Genomic DNA, 20,157 nt, shown 5'->3' with positions numbered 1-20,157 from the left:
TTGTGTTATTTGATCAGAAAGGTACTCAAAAATTGGGCAAACATAAGCCTAATATTGCTGTTTCACATTACTTCAGATAACACCAAATGCCTTGATTTTTTTTTTATATATATCTTACACTCTATCTCTGATCTTATTTTATCTAATAACTCAAATCCAATCACTGGGCCTCCCCTGAAACATTGGAGGTTAAGTAAAATTAAAAAAGAAGCATAATCAGGAGCGGGTAGGTGTCACACATCAATACACAATAAACATCAGGAAGAACCAGGAGACATTTGCACTTGTCATGTGACATGTAATGTCATGCAGGACAAACACATGTTTTATATATTCAAGTAGAACATCCTTAATTTGCCATTGACTGATATACATTTTTTGAACAGCGGTCTAAAGCTTCCAACTAACTAAGTATAATGGAGAGCACTGTGCTATTCTAGGAGTTTAAGCCACTATCATAATATCATTTAATTAACATGCACCAGTCTTAGCAGATAGCTTATCTAAACTCAATATACATAGTGACGTGCATTTTTATTTATTTTTTTTGTCAGGATCCCAAGCATCTTTCTGAGAAGATTACCCATTGTGTGGATTGTGGTAGAATGAGTTTGCTCAGCAGATGTTCATTTTGGCCCGCGGCTATACCCAGACAGCACGAAAATGGGATTGAGCAGTAACAGTACATTGAGGAAAAACGGTATGCACCCAGTCGGCTAAAACCGTTTAACTTTGAGGGAAATGTGAAATGGCATAAGTGTGAAATTGTAACCTGGGGATGTTGCACTTGTTGCCCCACTACTGTTTCCATCTTAAACAACATATCATGTCAAACTCCTGATGTATCATCTGTGACCCTCTCTTCCATTTAAAACGAGAACACCATGGAATAAAGTGAATGATTTCTCACCTAGAAATATCTTCCAACTCATTACTCTCTAAATGATGCTATGAAAAACAACTCTTTTAGCAGCAGATTTATTCATACTGTAAAAAGCAGATGTTAGCACAGATGTTATGAGAAGTCCACGATCCAGATCATCATATTATTTGCTGCTAAAAGTAATATGTACGCATTTTCTCCTCTGGATTAATGCAGCTGTGTTTAGGTTCAGTGACACATGTTTTTTATGAATGTCTGAGCAGTTTTCCATCTAGAATTTAATATAAACTGACCCTGGTCTGGCCTCGCCAACTAAGCGCTGGGGAACTACTAAATATGTCTAAAGTCTAAATATTAATGAATAAACTTTAAGTGTGTATTTCAGCCTTTATTGTGCGGGAGGAAAATACATTAAAAGCACACATAATGAGTCTTGTTGCTTTAGTATCTTCATCGTTTATATTTACTTATTTTAAAAAGTATTGATTTAATATAAATTAACACCCTACTTGAATTACAATAATTTGGAATTGTATTTAAAGGCAGAAAGGACTTGAATATTTAATGATAATTCCATCACCATATTAGACAATGATTTTCCCTCAACATATAAGCTGAAACATAATTTAACATGTGTTTAGTTTTTACATTTCAAAACATCTCTGTTAAATAAGATTGTCCAGCAATGGCTACTGGTTAAGCCTATTGCAGGCCATGAGTTTGCTGTGTGGTTGTGCAGCACTTTGAATTAAAAGCTCTGTGTCATCAGTATTACTCAGATGTGCACAGCGCTTTAACAGTTTTGTATTTTCAGCAAATTCCCTAAAACACAAAACTCATCCTCTGTGATTGGTTGTGGCTCAGCATGCTCCATTGTACCATCACACGTTTGTTCGCTTGGTTTCCTACGCACAAACAAAACTTCCTGCCTGCTGTGCGCAATATTGGGCTCCTCTGTGCTTTGACCACCCGAAATATTGGAATCTCTGACTTTTTCTGAGGGAAGAAGATAAAGGTAGGCCATCAATATAAAACATATTGTGTGAAATAGTGTATATGTTCTAATAGATTCATTATTTGTCTTATCTTTCTTTATCATATTTATCAATTGTTAGTTAACCTTCTGAACTCTACATTTCCCTCAAATGAGTACCCATTTCAGTAGCTTTTTAACTGTGGGGCAGGAACCCTTATTTTTATGAATGATTGAAATGCCATGATATTATGAATGCGTTAAAATCAGATTATAAAGAAAGTATTCTTCCTGTGGTGGCCATCATTTTATTCATTTCACCTTATGGTGCAGAATGATATGTAAAGTATATTAAGAACCCGGTCGTCCTGATTTAAAAATACATTTCTGTTTCTAAAAAAAATCTATTTGGACCCACCGCTGAGCCTGACAGTGTTGGAGGTTAATTTATTGTCAGGGTGAGTTGGCCGCATGTTCACTGTGTAGATTTCCTCTCAGTGTCATTGAGTACTGTTACTATAATCAGATATGTCAAGATCCCGCATTTTTTATGGTGGCACCCTACTGTATTTATTTTATCTATTGTTTTATTCATTTTGAGTGTATCCCAATGCTCTGTAACAGGAACTGCCTGCTCTAATTGGGAAAGTCTGACCTGCTCTGCTGTTCTCTGTGTGTCAGTCAGTGTTTTTGGCAGGATGTACAGCTTCATGGGAGGTGGGTTGTTCTGTGCCGGAGTCGGGAACATACTCCTCATCGTCTCCACAGCAACCGACTACTGGATGCAGTACCGTCACTCCAGCAATTACATGCACCAGGGCCTGTGGCGGTACTGTGTGCCAGGGAAATGCATGGCTCACACAGACAGCATTGGTAAGACTCTCTGCATTTGCACAGGCGCATCCTCATTTATATTTATTAGTTTGCTGACAACAAGTCTGTCAACTCTCAATTCCACACGAACCCTGATCAACGCGTTACTTTTTTTCTGAGCTTTGTTGGGTTGTTTGGTAAAATATGCCAAATGTAAATCCTCAAATACAAGGTAGTCATGTAAAAAAAAAGCAGATGTTTCTTTTGGTACAGGTGATGTACTGAGAGATAGCTAGTTAAAAGTAGACATTTTTGTGACTTTTAAGAAATAGTTTGTACCTTGATATATTTAATATATGCTGGGGAAAATAAAATAATTTTCAGTAATCTGTCATAAAAATGATTGGATGAATAACTATTTGAAAAATATTAAAGCATGATTGAACATTTAACATTCCCACACTATGAATGACATGGATTATGTGAGTAACACACCCACACTTTTAAATGTTATCATTCAGACTCTCTTCTCATTTCTCACCCACAGCGTACTGGGATGCCACCCGGGCCTTCATGATTCTTTCCCTGCTGGCTTGTTTCATTGGCATTGTTATCGGCGTCATGGCCTTCATCCACTACTCTTCCTTTGATGGGTTTGACAAGACATTTGCAGCCGGCATTCTCTTCTTCATCTCCTGTAAGCTCTTCTGCCGGAGTAACAGGCAAGCCTCTCTTTTGTAAGGGAGACCTTTATCAGTTAAACCTGATGATTGTATCTGTTGTGCAGGCTTCTTTGTGTTGCTGGCCATGGCTGTCTACACAGGAGTGACAGTGAACTACTATGGTAAACGCTATGGCAGCTGGCGGTTCTCCTGGTCCTATATAATGGGCTGGGTGGCAGTGGTGCTCACTTTCTTCTCAGGTATGCATCCTTCCACATCAACTCAGATAAAGCACATATGTGTGCATCATGGTTATGTATGATGTTTGATGATCTGGTTATTCTCTTTTAGGTATCTTCTACATGTGTGCCTACCGGATGCACGAATGCCCAAGAAACTCTAACTCGCGCTGACCTGCCAATTACTTCAACACACACAAAAGCACTGGTCTATAATGTATGGCCAAGAGGAACCAACTCAACATGAATTCTTCCTGAATATTCATGAATAAGCAAAATAAAATTAGGAAAAAAAGGCATTTGTTGAATGTATTGTCTCTCTAAATTAATAAAACTTTATGCAGGGGTACACAATGATATACCATCATTTGAGGTGAAGCAGCTACATCCATTTTTAGCAAATTTATTTTGTGGTTTATAACCAAAGCAGTGACAGTTTCACAGTGGTAACCTCCTCCCAAAAGAGGGACTATTAACCAAAAGTGGGTAGTTAGATAAATGTAAATTGGGACAAATAGGTTTTATTTCACAGAAATCTGCTTTTACTTCCATGTTTTGCTACATTCCTGTTCACTGCATTTCCCTCATTTTGTATTTCATTTTTTTACCATTCTCAACTGCAGTTGAAACAATCAGTTTCTACATGCCTCCACAGCAAAGTGATGACTCTTGAAAAGTGAAGCCCGAACATCTCGATGATCGCCCCCTGGTGGCCGATAGTTTAGGAATCACTTGATTTGATATGCAGTGGAGTTTACAATGAGCAGGTGAATGCATTTTTGACAATATCGCTGTCAATGTTCATTGTATTGTGGGGAGCCAGAATCATGATCAGAAATAATATTCGATCAACTGCAGCCCTGGATTGTATGATGTAGAGTTCAGGTATAAGCAACTTTAAAATTACTTTACCTGAACTCCACATTATACACTTTACTTAATATTAGGTGTTAAGCAGATATATACTATTACACACATAATCCGTCAGAATGGGATGTCATAGAAGCTTTTATAATTTATGTTTTGAATGAGATGCTTATTATTTCAATTTCAAAAAAATGTTTTATTTAGTCCCACTTTGTAATGTACTGCAACCGTACAAGCAACTCAATAAAAAAAAAACACTGTGACGATACAAATAATTGGTTCAACTGGAAGATCTGCATCCGCTAAAAAAGAACCTAGAACAAACCCAGCAGAAGTGTTTACTTAAGCCTGGTGTACAAAATGGAACAAAACAAACCCAAAGTTGCGTGGTACATTTATCTGAATATAACAATTTAGAAAACTGAGATCTTACCGCCACTCACACCAACCTGTAAATAGTAAAGAGAAAAGCTCATGCATGTTTGTGAAGCTTTAGTTTAGTCGACCTCCTCAATAGTGGGGCCGGAGGATGCTCCCCCTCCCGGAGCACCACCAGAGCCGGGGAAGCCCCCTGGCATCCCTCCAGGCACACCCCCTGTATTCTGGTACAGCTTGGTCATGACGGGGTTACACAGCTTCTCCAGCTCCTTCTGCTGATGCTCAAACTCATCTTTTTCTGCAGTCTGAGAAAGAAGGGAAATTGATAATCAATCTGATTCTAGCACAATTTCTTTTTGCCAAAGTTGACAACCATCAAACATATTTCATCCGTACCTGGTTTCTATCCAGCCAGCTGATGACTTCGTTACACTTGTCTACAATCTTCTTTTTGTCCTCATCACTGATCTTGTCCTTCAGCTTCTCGTCCTCCACAGTGGACTTCATATTGAAGGCGTAAGACTCCAGACCATTCTTAGCAATCACCTTCTCTCGCTGGACGTCGTCCTCAGCCTTGTAGTTCTCTGCTTCCTGAACCATACGCTCAATGTCCTCCTTGCTCAAGCGACCTGAAAGTATTTTTTTGTAAATGAAAACAAAATGAATATGGTACGTAAAAATGTCACAGTTGAGATACAGCGTCGAAATTCTTCTTCATGTTACCTTTATCGTTAGTGATTGTGATCTTGTTTTCCTTCCCGGTGCTCTTGTCTGCCGCGGACACGTTCATGATGCCGTTGGCGTCGATATCAAAAGTTACCTCAATCTGAGGAACCCCTCGGGGTGCAGGAGGGATTCCAATCAGCTCAAATTTCCCCAAGAGGTTGTTGTCTTTGGTCATGGCCCTTTCCCCTTCAAACACCTGTTAATGTAACGGTTTAATGATGAGAGATTCTCTTATATAATATATACCTTTTCTTTTTGGCTAATTACTGTGGTCACACCTGAATGAGCACACCAGGCTGATTGTCTGAATAGGTGGTAAAGGTCTGGGTCTGCTTGGTTGGGATAGTGGTGTTCCTCTTGATGAGAACAGTCATGACTCCTCCAGCGGTCTCGATTCCCAGAGACAGAGGGGTCACATCCAGTAGCAGCAGGTCCTGCACGTTCTCCGATTTGTCCCCTGACAGGATGGCTGCCTGCACAGCTGCAAAATAAAAGAATGGATTTGGATTTTTACATTTGCAGCTAATTTTATGTTCAATCTCTTTGACAGGAATTCGTTTTTATTAACAACTGAATGTAAGGGCATAAAGGGGTTTTACCTGCACCATAGGCCACTGCTTCGTCAGGGTTGATGCTCTTATTGAGTTCCTTTCCGTTGAAAAAGTCCTGCAGCAGCTTTTGGATTTTGGGAATACGAGTGGAACCTCCCACAAGGACAATGTCGTGGATTTGAGCTTTGTCCATCTTGGCGTCTCGGAGAGCCTTTTCCACAGGCTCCAGGGTTCCTCGAAACAGGTCTGCGTTGAGCTCCTCAAACCGGGCCCGGGTGATTGAGGTATAGAAATCAACTCCCTCGTACAGAGAATCGATTTCAATGCTGGCCTGAGTGCTGGATGACAGAGTTCGCTTGGCCCGCTCACATGCAGTGCGCAGGCGACGCACCGCCCTCTTGTTGTCGCTGATGTCTTTCTTGTACTTGCGTTTGAACTCGGAGATGAAGTGGTTGACCATGCGGTTATCAAAGTCTTCCCCACCCAAATGGGTGTCACCTGCAGTGGACTTCACCTCAAAGATACCATCTTCAATAGTCAAGATGGAGACGTCAAATGTGCCACCACCCAGGTCAAAGATGAGGACGTTTCTCTCAGATCCGACCTGTAGTTTGAGATTATTTTATTGTAATTACATATTTCAAAACCTCATATTCAAAGTGTATATTACTTAAATAGATTTCAATAATTGATGTGAACTCCACTATTTACTTCAAAGCCACAAAGCAATAATTTGTGGTGTATTTAACATGAAATGCCTGCATTTACATAAAATTGTTTCTTATAGAAAGCTTAGCTTTAGGATTATTTCACCTTTTTGTCCAGGCCGTAAGCAATAGCAGCGGCAGTCGGCTCGTTGATGATACGCAGGACGTTAAGCCCAGAAATGGTCCCTGCATCTTTGGTGGCCTGGCGCTGCGAGTCATTGAAGTAGGCAGGCACAGTTACTACTGCATTTGATACAGTCTGCAAGAAGAAGAAGTTACGGTTATTAAGACACAAGTAAGACATTCTCAGTATTAAAAGTAGAGATAATATCATGTTAACTTCGATTAGAGCTTGCAGATCCCTAGTCTAGTTTTTCTTAGATGTATTCAATTTGTACCTTCCCGAGGTACGCTTCTGCAATCTCCTTCATTTTAATGAGCACCATGGAGGAGATCTCCTCTGGGTAGAAGGTTTTGGTCTCGCCCTTGTAATCCACCTTCACTTTGGGGCGTGTAGCATCATCAATGACAGTAAAAGGCCAATGTTTCATGTCTGATTGGACCACGCTGTCATCAAACCGACGTCCAATAAGACGCTTTGCATCTGTAGGACAATAAACAATTAAGTAAAGAGAGGAAAGTAATTGAACGTATCATACTTATTTAAAGAAAATGTTTCATACCGAACACTGTGTTGTTTGGGTTCAGGGCCACCTGATTCTTGGCTGCATCCCCAATCAGCCTCTCAGTGTCAGTGAAAGCAACATAACTGGGTGTGGTCCTGTTTCCCTGATCATTGGCAATGATTTCAACTTTGCCATGCTGAAACACTCCCACACAGGAGTAGGTAGTGCCAAGATCAATGCCGACTGCTGGTCCCTTGGACATGGTTCCTGAAAATGATTTGCTGCGTATTAGACATGGGCACAAAAATGCCAATCTGGGCATAAGACAGATGATATTACTGTGGCTTTCCACCATGATGAACCTTTGTATGGTTTAATGAGACTATTATTAGAATGTGAGCAGCTCAAACAGAAGTGGAAACACTCTTTCAGGGAGGCAAATGACCCGAACACCTGTTTTTTAAGCCTTCTACATTTGACAGCCTATTAACAGCTTCTTTTATTATGGCAACAACAGACAACAGGGAGGAAATGGGCTTTAGTTTCATCCTCATGCTAAAATGGTACTTGTTCAAGTGAAATTATTCAACTACTAGCCTATTTTGGTCATCAATTCATTGTTCATGTCAAGAAAATAATGCCAAACTTTGCCTATACAGGAGAGCCCACATGATAGAATTTCTTATAATAGATTAGTTCATCAAATGAGTCTGCTACTACTGTCATAATCAGTTACAGGTTTTGGCATTTTATTTATGTATTATTTTAATCACCTGATTTTATCTGGGTCACTGCAGTCCTGAAATCCTCTCAATATAGCAAGAGCGTCTTCAGTAAGCAACATCTTGCATTTTTTATTTGCACAGAGAAACGAATGACTACATTTCAAGCTCATGTTCGAGGTAAGGTAATTATGAAATTACTCCTGTAGCAAATGCTGTACAGTAGTTTCCCACAATAGTGTTAATGGTAAATGTGGTATTTCGGCAAAGGGGTTATGAAAGAAATATGGTGACATAACCTGAGAAAGAGAGGGGTTTAAGTAGGATACACTGTACTCATAGTCTGTATAAAATCGTCTGTGCTGCATCATTAGCTTTGCTATAAACAGCAGTACTGTAGGGCGTGCCACTCCACATTGCAGGAGCCTGGCAACTTTCTGGACCTTTCCTTTCACTTCTTCATAACTTGCAAACAATTTCAGCCATTACATAACCTCTTATGCAAGTGACGTGCATCTCTCATCGAGTACTTTCCTAACCAAATTGCAAGAGCGTGTTAGTAACATGAAAGTACCTGTTGTCAGCCACATTCTGCATGTTCTTGTGATAATATCATGCACAATACCATTAGAAAAGTTGGCGCAACCATCAATCGTAGTTCATATTCTAATGTAACGTCTCTTTGCAGAAAAGTAACTACAGTAAATACTCATACTCACCTTAAAATCAGTCTTCCTTTTTATAATTTATTTTTCAAAGCTGTACTGAAGGCTGGCTTCGCCCTGAGTGACGCTCGGTGTGTTAGTCTGTTTCTCCCCGCTGTCAGTAAGTGTGAGCGGCCGCGCCTCCTCCACTGCACTCCCTCTCAGAACTCTCTAGAACACGGGAGGAGCGATGCTGGCCAATCATCCTGCATCAAATCACTGCGTCTGAAACTGGTCCAAATATTGTTGGCACATTTCTACAGTTTTTCGTTCGTTATCGAGATTGTAGGCTATGGTAAATGTTAGTCACTGGCTGAGAACACTATTGGAAGAAGTTCTCAGACCATTTACTCGATTAAAATGTTAGCAATAACACGGTTGAGAAAATCTAAATTACAAAGAATGCATTCAAAGGAATAGTAGACCTATAGGTATTAGATTCAAAGTAACCTACTTAAATCGCTTTAAATCAATGTGGGCCATATTTTATGCACATTTGCTCATTTCAGAGTATTGTAATGGTTAGTGGTATTAGTGCACCCACCTTTTATTATCTCACACAACCCAACTTCTTCTCATTTAGTTACAATCAGCATCACCAGCACCAACAACATGATTAAAATGCTGCTTAAATATTAATCAGTAAACGTGATCATAAATAACTTCATATACAAAGAAGTCTGAAAGGGGTTGTTCTTTTGAATTATGAAAACAATTATTAAATACTGTTAATTATTATATATTTTGACGGAACATTAAAGGAGCTAATTCACTGTTTCCCGAAGGACCGGATTTTGTACTTCTGGTCGCACCGGATGTTATTGTTTTAGCCTCACGGTAGCATGTAGCTGATATGATATCGTATGAGTAGAGGGAGAATGACGCGTGGAGTTACATACTTAACACACTGCTTCCAACTCTCACTCATTGACGCTGCATTACTACTATGTATTATGTGTTTAATGACCAACAAACCTCAGAAGAGCTGTATAATAAAATATCATCAGAGATGCGTTATGACTACGTCATAAGCGAGCGACAGCAGAAGAAGACCAAACAGAATGCGTTTATGGACCCGCCCCCGCCGACGTCGCCAATGGAAGAAGACCAAATATGAGTGGGAATATAAAACACTATGTTAAGATCACAACTGTGTTCCCTTGTAAACCTACAATACTATTGCATTAAAGGTCCCACATTGTGGCCCTTTTTACTGATACATAATTCCATTGTTGAGGTGAACTATAATAGATTTACATTGTTCAATGTTCAAAAATCACATCAGTTTTCTCATACACCATCTCTGTATACTATCTCACTCAACTCTATTCAGAGCATAGACTGAATGCCCCCCTCTCCATATGAGCCCAGTGTGCTCTGATTGGTCAGATCACCCACTCTGTTCTGATTGGTCAAGAACCTGAGAGGCTCCGCCCCTGTCTAACAGAGTGCTTTCCTAGCCTTCCCGTTACAGCTGAGCATCAGTGTATGTGTTACAATGATGGCAGCTCAGCGATGTTTGCACCGGAGTCCGATCCTGAAAATGACACAGACCAACGTGATGGACCTGATCCACCGTCCCAAAGTAGACTGGAGCAGGCTGTTTCACAGTGGAAAGTTTTTATTTTGTATCGCTCTTACATTTCAGATGTAATGATAGAACTGAAACAAAGTAGGAACAGCCTCTTCTTTCAGTACTGCACGCTTTGCATATCGGCATCAACCTGCGCAGGGTTTTTGAAGCTGTCCTCCGTGAAATGCCGGGCACACAGGACAGTACTTCGAACCGTTGAAGGAACAGTGTTAAAAATAAATTTCAACCACTGACTTTTTCGTGGTACTGCGTTCGGTAAGGCAAACATGACATTTCCCCTCACATTTCAGGTCAAAGTTACCCCTTGACATGTCAGCCTTCCAACACTAAATGGCGTGCCAACTTGCAGATTGGTCTCCAGATTTAGTCACGTCAATAGCCCCCGGAAGAAAAAGAGGCGTTGGAGGGCAGCATACACATATGTTCTACTTTAGAGTTTTACTCGCTACAGGGTGTACTTTGAGGGTTTGTGACTTTGCAGACCGTTTACGTGCAGAAAAAGCTACATAACACAGGAAAGGACGGGTTATAACGGAAAAGCATAATAGGGGACATTTAATATACTGTAAAACTTTAACTAGAAGCTTCCTGGTCTACTTCAGACCAACTCTCGGTCTTCAAACAAAGGACATCTCAACAATAACAAAGGTTTTGAATGCATTAGGTGTTTTATTTCATCCACAACCAAAATGAAGAGAAACGGTATAATTATTTCCGCTCGTGCACAAATACAATAACAATAAAGATAACAAAGATGACGGAAACGGTCAACCGCACTTTTAAGTGCTAGGTTACATCTCATAAAGTTACAGGACACTGAGTGTAGTCTAATACCTCTAAAAATACAGATGTGTAGTGCAACACCAAATATTCATGTGAGAATGAATACTGAGATGAGGGTGGATCCCAAATAAATAACTGCAAGTGGGTCGCAGATTTTCACAACCCAGGGATTGGTTTACCATTAACAGTACAGGAAATGAAAGAGTTGTGTCCTGATGTGAGTTTAAAAAAAGGGCTCCACCTATATTAATGTCAAAACAAGTTATGATACTGCTCAGATGTTGCGTGTGTTTGATAGTGTGACTCAGTGTACAGTACACAATAGCTGCTGTTGAAAGTCAATCTATTGCAAGGTTAAACCATACAATGTAATACTTTCTGGTTAATTTTTACCCTGTTTGCAATACAAAAAGAAGGAAAGGAAGGGGAAAAATATGTTACAATAAGATAGATTTAAATATGTTGCACAAATTATACATGGTGGTACAAATGAAACGAAAAGCTTGCCCTGGGATAATATAAGGCTTAAATCAATTGCTCTTTAAGACTCTCTTTAGTGGACTTACACCACATGGCATTTACTGTCACAAGTCTAAAGCGTGATCCCCTTTTTCACTTTATGGTTGTCCAGGAAAAGCAGTTCAGTCAGACAACTCATGTGTTTCTTTGATATGTTTATTAGTAGCAGCATATAGTTTGAGTTTGGCATCTATGCTCGATGATTAGATACTGTAACTATCCACCTGACCATACAGGTGGATGCTGGGCTGGATGCTAGGGTGGTGGTGGGGCAGGCAAGCAGCAGCAACGTGGAAGTAGCAGCAGAAGCAGCATTAGTGATGCAGAGGGAGGCAGATCTGGCAGCTTAAATAGACAGCAGATTAAATCACTACAGTGCCCTCCAGAATTATTGGCACCCTTTTAGTAAAAAAAGCAAAACTAGATGCAAAAACTGTCTTTATTGTTTTCCTCGTAATATTTCATTCAAAATATAAACTAAAATCTAACCTTTTCACTGAAGTAAAAGTATTAAAATAAAATAAAATGTTGACTTTAAATAAACATTTCTCTCCGTTTGCCACAATTATCGGCACCCCATGAAAATCATTTGATTAAGATCTAACTGAAGTATATTTCCATGATTAGGAACTCTTAAGAGGTCAACCATGACTTCCTGGTTCACTGGGGTATAAATATGAGGTGACACAGGCCAAAATTCCCTTTATCATTCATCACTATGGGAAAGACCAGCTCAACAACAAAGATGTTGAGTTGCACAAATTAGGAAACGGATATAAGAAAATCTCATAACAGTTGAAATGCCCATTTCCACTATCAGGGCAATAATTAAGAAGCATCAAGCAACAGGAGATGTTAAGAATCAGCCTGGAAGAGGACGTGTGTGTACATTGACCCCACACACTGTGAGGAGGATGGTTCAACTGGCAAAAGTATCTCCAAGGATCACAACTGGAGAATTGCAGAGGACAGTTGAGTCTTGGGGGCAGAAAGTCTCCAAAACGACCATCAGACGCCACCTACATCAGCACAAGTTGTTTGGGAGGGTTGCCAGGAAAAAAACATTGCTTTCAATTACCAACAAACTAAAACGTCCACAGTTTGCCAAACGTAACTGGGACTTTGAATGAGACAGGTTTATATGGTCAGATGAGACCAAAATAGAGCTTTTTGACCACAAACGTCAAAGGTGGGTTTGGCGGAGACAGAAAGAAAGCCATACAGAAAAGAACCTCATACCCACTGTGAAGTATGGCGGTGGATCTTTGATGTTGTTGGGCTGTTTTTCTTCCAAATGCCCTGGACATCTTGTTAGGATACATAGTATCGTGGACTCTATCAAATACCAGCAGATATTAAATGAAAACCTAAGAGCCTCTGCTCAGAAGCTTAAGATGGGTCATGGTTGGACCTTCCAGCAGGACAACGATCCGAAGTGTACCTCGAAATCTGCTCAAAAATGGTTTACTGACCACAGAATAAAGACTTTGCCATGGCCATCACAGTCCCCAGACCTAAATACCATTGAAAATGTGTGGGAGGAGCTGCAGAGGAGAGTCCACAAGTGTCAACCTCGGAATTCGAAGGATCTGGAGGCATTCTGTATGGAAGAATGGTCTCAGATCCCGTGCCATGTGTTCACCAACCTCATCAGGCATTACAGGAGGAGACTCAGAGCTGTAATCCTGGCTAAAGGAGGCTGCACAGAATATTAAATGAAGGAGTGCCAATAATTGTGGCACACATGTTCTGGAGAAAAATATTTTAAATCAACTTTATTATTATTTTGTAAATAATTTTACTTCAGTAAAAAGGTTAGATTTTAGTTAATTATTTGAATGAAATATAATGAGGAAACATAAGGCCTTTTCTTTCAACTTTTTTTGCTCATTTTTACCAAAAGGGTGCCAATACTTCTGGAGGGCACTGTATGTATGAATGTATCATTGATGCTTGAGTTGACTGCCCGAAGTAGCTTGCAGGCTTCGCCCCATTAAGTAAAGACACAACTTCAGGGTTTCGGTGAAACAAACCTTACGTACAATTAAGTGATTCATTTTATTATTATTAAGACATATTGATCATAGCCCTTTCAGTCTTTACACACTGCCATTTAGAGTTTCCATACAACAGCTGTCTTTCTCTTATTGTCCTCTGATATATTTTCATATGTGGCCCTTTTGAGCTAGTTACAGTGGATACTGAATGTTTGAGGCCAATATCAATTTCTTTGATATAAGAATTTATTACAGAAAGAGTTAAAGATTCAGATTAGGATTTTTTAAAGAACTATATTTGTGGGATCTTTACATCCAAACAAACCTTTAGCACTCACACACTGTATTCGCTCCCTTTTTACGAAATATTTTAGTTTTTGATAAATACTCCTGACCTATGTTCCCCACAGCCCTTGTACCAGGTTAATGTCATTATTCTCTATGAACACATGTGCTGCTTATGGGCCCACGTTTTAAAGTTGCCCTCACACTGATGGCATGTCTTGCAGACAAAAACGTATTTGGACAACAAAGGAGAGATTAAAACTGGCATTTGACATTGGATACGTCTAAAGTAATACAACAAGCACCTTTTTCAGGCTCTACCCTCATGGTGTATTGTGGTGCTGTTCTTTGGGGACCCGAGTTACTCAGGAGTCTTTTTGGTGTTGTGATGCCCCACAAAAGACTTTGGATTTCTCTCAGATAGGTGTGTCTTTTATTCGCAGACTGTACAAAACAGTACTGACGTTTTCTATATACAGTTCACAGCCTGAGGCCATAACAAAAACTGATCCATTACAAAACTTATACTGTAGAACAATAATGAGACTTTTATCACATCATAAGATCTCTGAAGAGAACACCTTGTGATCAGATCACTGACCCTGCTCTTTTATTATCCTATGAAAAATAAAGCACTGCTGTTATGTATATGTTATGGTTTCTTATGGTTTTATGCAATGCTCTGCCTGCTCATACCCAACACAGCAACGAAGTGTTTTTCTATTGTACAGCATCATTATCTGCATCAACCTAGACTTACCACCAAGTTGCATTTTATGCCAGACCAGATGTGGGAATATAAAGCTGATTCTGTTAATGTGGCATAATGGGAAATAATTCAGAATAAATCTGGCCCCTGCTATCAAACACAAAATACTTTATTCAAAGCAAACTATTGGTAAACTAAAGTTGTCTTGTAACTTATCAGATATATTAGTCACATCTCAAATAAATGTGACATAAAAGCTGCATGTTACAATCAATTGAAGTTAAATCTTCAACAATCTTATTTTAGATGTATTGTTATTCAAATTCAAAATGCATTTAAAATATTCAAAAAAAAGGAATATGTTAAATGCCCGACTCATGTTACACTATTGTGTGAGATGCTCCCTCACACGTCCCTGTGGGGGTGACAGTATAAATGCAGAGCTCTGGGAGCTGATATCAAGAGAGAAAATGAAGACTTACCGGTGAGTGCCTGCGATAACATAACCACAGATTTTCTGGTGTCATAGGTTTTATGTCTTTATAATGCTTTGCATCAAATAGACTACTTTAATGAATATGATACTTTAAAAAAACTTTGTTTTAATTGTCTTACTATATCAAAAACATAGACTAATCTACAATTATCTTTAATGCATTCATTTAGGTCCTTAAATCAAACCTGACATGCAACTTCATTTGAGAGGTCACCATGTGATCCATAATGGAAGTTTATTTCTGATTTGATTAAAAGGCAAAATGCATGATAGTTTGTTGTATCGTGAATTAGTGTTTTCCTGAGTCACCAAATGGAAAGACATGAGTAACTTTATGTCAAGCAACTTTTTTCTATAACATTGCATATATCATGATAGTGCTGGTTAAAGTATTTGTTTCTTTTTTAAATGTTTTCGTTTGAGTGATGTATGTTGCATAATGGCCTGAAATAATTATATTGCCTTTATAAGGTTTTCCCTAGTGTACAGTAAGGTTGAAAGAAAATGGTGAATGCCTCAGTTCCCATTGTTTTGCTGTTTTCTTACAGGTCCACACTCAGAACAATGAGGCTCATCATCCTTGTGTGCCAGCTAAGCCTCTTTATGAGGACCGATGCCCAGGTACCAGAAGACTGTGCTCTTAGCGAAACAAACAGACCTCCAGGTTTGTGGCTTATTTTACATATAGTCACAAACTTCTGATATTTTCATTACTCCATTGTAGTTTGATTTACTTCTACCTTTTTCAAAAAAATCCCTCAGAAAACACGGACATCACTGTGGTATGCGGCACTCAGTTTATGGACCTGAGCATCTACATTTGTCCAGTGTACCAAGCACTTTACAATGAGTCTCTGATGGTCCTCAATAATCAGATAGACACACCTGAGTGTTACGGGACTGCCGACTGGAGCGTGACCCCACCGGTCTTAAAATTCAGATTCCCAATGAACGAAAGTTCAGTTTTATCCTGCAACAATAACTTTAAGGTATGCTTTACCATACCTTCAATAACTTTGTTGCACGCAAACACATTAACTTTGTCCCTCAGATGTATTGGAAGATCTAATGCTATAACACTTTCAACACCAAAGATTTTAGTACCATATCGTAAACGTTTTTTATTTGTATAACGTTATATAAAACTCAAGCATTGGTCACTCATGCATCAAAGAATGAATCAGACACTGATTTCTGTGAAATACATTTTTTCAACAGATAATCGATCAGGTTGGAACTGGAGAGTTTTCTGACTTCTCCAAAGTCCAGTATGTCAACATCTCCGGCACTATAAACTCAGTAGACCCCTCTGCAGGTATGATCACCTATCTCCCGCAGATCCTATACAAGTTCTCCTGCTACTACCCGATGCAGTATCTCCTGAACAACACCCAACTGAGCGTGTGAGTATGTCATGAGTAGCACTGAACAGTGCATGTGAAATAAGCACTGAGAGACATTTTGATGAACTTAAGTTTCTTTTTATTTAATACAGATCAGGTTCGAGTCTTGCCATAAAAGACAACAATGGTAGTTTCATCAGCACACTGAGTATGCAGCTCTACAAAGTAAGACCTACTCTACCTTTAAGAATGGACAGAGAATATTATTTGAAATGTTGTGATGTCTTGCATTTTGTTTTAATTTTTCTGTGGAACAGGATCAAAATTACCTAGATATGATGAGTATCCCGCAAACAGGACTAAATCTGAAGACCAAGATTTATGTTGCAGTTAAAGCAAACAATCTAACAGACAGGTATTCATGATGTTGCAGTTTAAAGTAAATGTTGTGTTACATCAAGAAAAGATCATTAAAAAACACCTGTCTGTCCTCACAGGTTCAACGTCATGCTAGACAGATGCTATGCAACAACAAATCCATATCCCATGCAGAACACCTATTATGATCTTTTTGTTGGGTGAGTCTTGATACAAGTTTGCAAGTTACCACAGTATAAAACCTCGTCCTTTCACACTCTAGTCCAATCCAGCTATGTGACTTCCCCATGTGCAGTCACATTACCTGTTTCTTTTCCTCCAAGGTGTCAACGTGACGAACAAACTAAGGTGGAGCTCAATGGAGAGTCCCAGGAAGCACACTTCTCCTTTGAGGCCTTCAGATTTGTGGAGCATAAAAACAAGACAGTTTCCACTTTCTACCTGCACTGTGTCACCAGGCTCTGTGAGGCGTCGGCATGCAGCGGATTGTTGCCTGTAAGTAGCAGATTTCCTTTAAAAGGACCTTTTTAAAAGATAAATAGGTACTACAGTGGTTAATTTCACATTGGAGTTTTTATTGTCTATATTTATGTTGAACAGGACTGTACAAAAACCCGGATGCAGAGAGCAGTCCAGGAAGTGTTGGCCAATGCTACCGTCACCTCGCCTGCCATTGTAGTGGGAAAACAAATCAGTGGTGAGTTTTTAAGGCAAAATTGAACAGATATATTCATTTATCTAATCACAATAACTATTTCCTTTGTGAAGAAAAGATAGAAATGGTTAGGTATATACCCACAATGTGTGCAAATTGTACAAGTGAAACTTTTTTAAACAAAAAAAGAGACATAAAAAAAACTAGACATAAAAGCACTTTCTGAACACCCACTATCAGCAGGTTATCTTCATGCCTTCAAATAATGTTAACAAAAATGAGGTAAAGTAACTACTAAAAACATTTCATTATGATCAAGATTTAGTAAGGTAGGAGCACAAAAACTACTTGTTAAAGTCAGGGACGGATCCATCCATCCATGGGGGGGCGCCGTAAATAGGGCGAAGAAAACTAAATTAATGATGTCTGAAACTAAGCTTACATTGCATACAGCGCCCACAAACTATGGTGCGCCATACAACATTAGGAATACTTTGACCTTTTAGGAAATATGCCACTTCACTTTCTTGCCAAGAGTTATCTATATCTGCGTGCGAACAGCTGGTTAGCTTAACATAACGAAGAAAAATCTAAATTTGAAGAGAAGAAGATAAGATGTTAGTATTATAATTTCTTAGCTTCGGTTGTGCAGGTGGGTGGATTTTTTTAAACTTTGGACAGAGCATAACAAGCTGTTTCCACTCTTTATGCAAACAGGCTACTGGCACTAGCTTCATATTTAGGATACATACATCGTAGTGGTTTTAGTTCCACCAGGTCACAAGAAAAAGTATAATCCAATTTCCATAGAAATGTAATTATTAATTTAATCGTGTTGTAAAAAGTGAACCCTCTCAATTATTGATTGATTTTGATTACATTTTTAGGAGAAGCTCAAACTTTCTCAGCTTCTTACGGTAAGAATCTTGTTTCTTCTTGGTTTTTTTTCACTATTATTAAGTATAAAACTATATGATGCTATAACGCCTTATTTATTTCTTGCTTACATAGGTACACCAGCTGAGAGTTACAGCAGTCCTGTGGTGGCTGTTATTGTCTGCATTGTCGTCCTGACTATTCTCATTGTTGCCATGGCTGTTTACTTTGCATTGTACATCAGACAGAGAAAACCAATCATCCAGTAACAAACTCTGATGGAGCAGAGTCCTCCCTGCCAAAAAGCCAGCTTAGTACATCATGATCTACAAAGCAAGGATGTTATACACAGATATTAATCTATGAGAAACATTAATCAGAAATATCAAACTGTCATATTACTGTTCTCAATTTCACAGCAATATAACATGGGGGTCAACAGTAATCTAGGCTAGCTTGATAATCATAATAACTCACATGGTTTATGAATATGGGGATGGAGAATCTGTACTATAAGTAGATGTTAGTCTTAATCATGTTGTCACAGTCATATTGAAGTATTTAAAGAATGGTGGTTAATTCATATTTTTGTTATCAGTTAGAAATGTTTTGTGTTTGAATCGTTTTCATTGAGATTGAGGAAAAAGTGCTGCTTTGTCAAACATTAAAATGTTCACTGTCTCACTCTATGACTAAACAGACTGAATGAAAAAAAAAGTGGGTGCAAATTATGAAAAAGACAGATACAAGTCGAGTTGCCTAGGAACAAATGTAAATAACAGATGAGAAACTGCTCACATGCCGGCTTTGAATAACATTAAATAATCACTTTGATTTACTGCAACAGTCTGTGCCTGAATTAGTGTCAAAAGCTCACTTGATTTATTACATATTTGTTTGGTAATATTCAACAATAAAATACAACTTGAACTTAAATGACAAAAGGCCTGGGTTTATACATTTCTACCATAAACTGGGTACAAATCTTTATACAATCTCACACTCCATTTAATACAGAGCATTGTGTTATAATCTGTATAACCATTTCAAGCCTTTATTATTTCAGTTATAGTAACTTAACATCGCGCATGTATTTTAATCTGCAATAACCAAACTTTTTGGAGCAGAGGAAGATAGTTATGAACATTGATATATCATCATCTTTTGAGTTGATATGGTTGACGTCTCAGCGAACTCATTTAAAAGTACGACAGTGTGGAAGCAACATCATTATTCATAAGTTGTTGTGTTTTCTGGCGGGGATGTGTTATCTGTGGCACTGAGTGTATGGACCTGACCATATACAAAAAAAAGGTCACAATCTAATATTTGTTAGACTGCCTTTAGCTTTGATTACGGCACACATTCGCTGTGGCATCATTTCCACTTCTGCAATGTCACAACATTTATTTTGTCCAGAGTTGCATACATTTTTCGCCAAGATCTTGTATTGATGAGGGGAGATTCAGACCACTGCGCAAAGTCTTCTCCAGCACATCCCAAAGATTCTCAATCGGGTTCAGGTCTGGACTCTGTGGTGGCTAATCCTTGTGTGAAAATGATGTCTCATGCTCCCTGAACCACTCTTTCACAATTTGAGCCCGATGGATCCTGGCATTGTCATCTTGGAACATGCCGTGCCATCAGGGAAGAAAAGATCCATTGATGGAA

The 20,157-nt window shown here is 38.9% G+C and overlaps 3 protein-coding genes across 3 annotated transcripts; 2 read left to right on the top strand and 1 right to left on the bottom strand.

The window, feature by feature from the left end:
• The first annotated feature begins 1,716 nt into the window (after positions 1-1,716).
• Positions 1,717-3,867, top strand: lim2.3 (lens intrinsic membrane protein 2.3). Its single transcript, XM_063906210.1, has 5 exons — positions 1,717-1,898; positions 2,538-2,729; positions 3,217-3,366; positions 3,457-3,591; positions 3,683-3,867. Exons 2-5 carry the CDS (start codon positions 2,555-2,557, stop codon positions 3,742-3,744), a joined length of 522 nt encoding a protein of 173 aa, XP_063762280.1. The 5' UTR covers positions 1,717-1,898; positions 2,538-2,554; the 3' UTR covers positions 3,745-3,867.
• Positions 3,868-3,957: 90 nt separating this feature from the next.
• Positions 3,958-9,051, bottom strand: hspa8b (heat shock protein family A (Hsp70) member 8b). Its single transcript, XM_063906209.1, has 9 exons — positions 8,867-9,051; positions 7,483-7,692; positions 7,198-7,403; positions 6,906-7,058; positions 6,141-6,696; positions 5,820-6,022; positions 5,539-5,737; positions 5,212-5,444; positions 3,958-5,120 (listed from the first exon to the last, which is right to left on the bottom strand). Exons 2-9 carry the CDS (start codon positions 7,685-7,687, stop codon positions 4,935-4,937), a joined length of 1,941 nt encoding a protein of 646 aa, XP_063762279.1. The 5' UTR covers positions 7,688-7,692; positions 8,867-9,051; the 3' UTR covers positions 3,958-4,934.
• A 6,157-nt stretch (positions 9,052-15,208) lies between these two features.
• Positions 15,209-19,269, top strand: si:dkey-4p15.5 (zona pellucida-like domain-containing protein 1). The gene is made up of 11 exons (XM_063907429.1): positions 15,209-15,222; positions 15,783-15,898; positions 15,997-16,223; positions 16,453-16,637; positions 16,730-16,802; positions 16,895-16,992; positions 17,075-17,155; positions 17,279-17,450; positions 17,556-17,652; positions 18,498-18,527; positions 18,622-19,269. Exons 1-11 carry the CDS (start codon positions 15,209-15,211, stop codon positions 18,753-18,755), a joined length of 1,227 nt encoding a protein of 408 aa, XP_063763499.1. The 3' UTR covers positions 18,756-19,269.
• The last annotated feature ends 888 nt before the right edge of the window (positions 19,270-20,157 follow it).

This window comes from Eleginops maclovinus, chromosome 18 (genome assembly GCF_036324505.1).
Source record: "Eleginops maclovinus isolate JMC-PN-2008 ecotype Puerto Natales chromosome 18, JC_Emac_rtc_rv5, whole genome shotgun sequence".
In the NCBI taxonomy this organism is placed as follows: Eukaryota; Metazoa; Chordata; class Actinopteri; order Perciformes; family Eleginopidae; genus Eleginops; species Eleginops maclovinus.
Note: the sequence above shows the minus strand (reverse complement) of the source record. Positions and strands in the feature narration are given on the sequence as shown.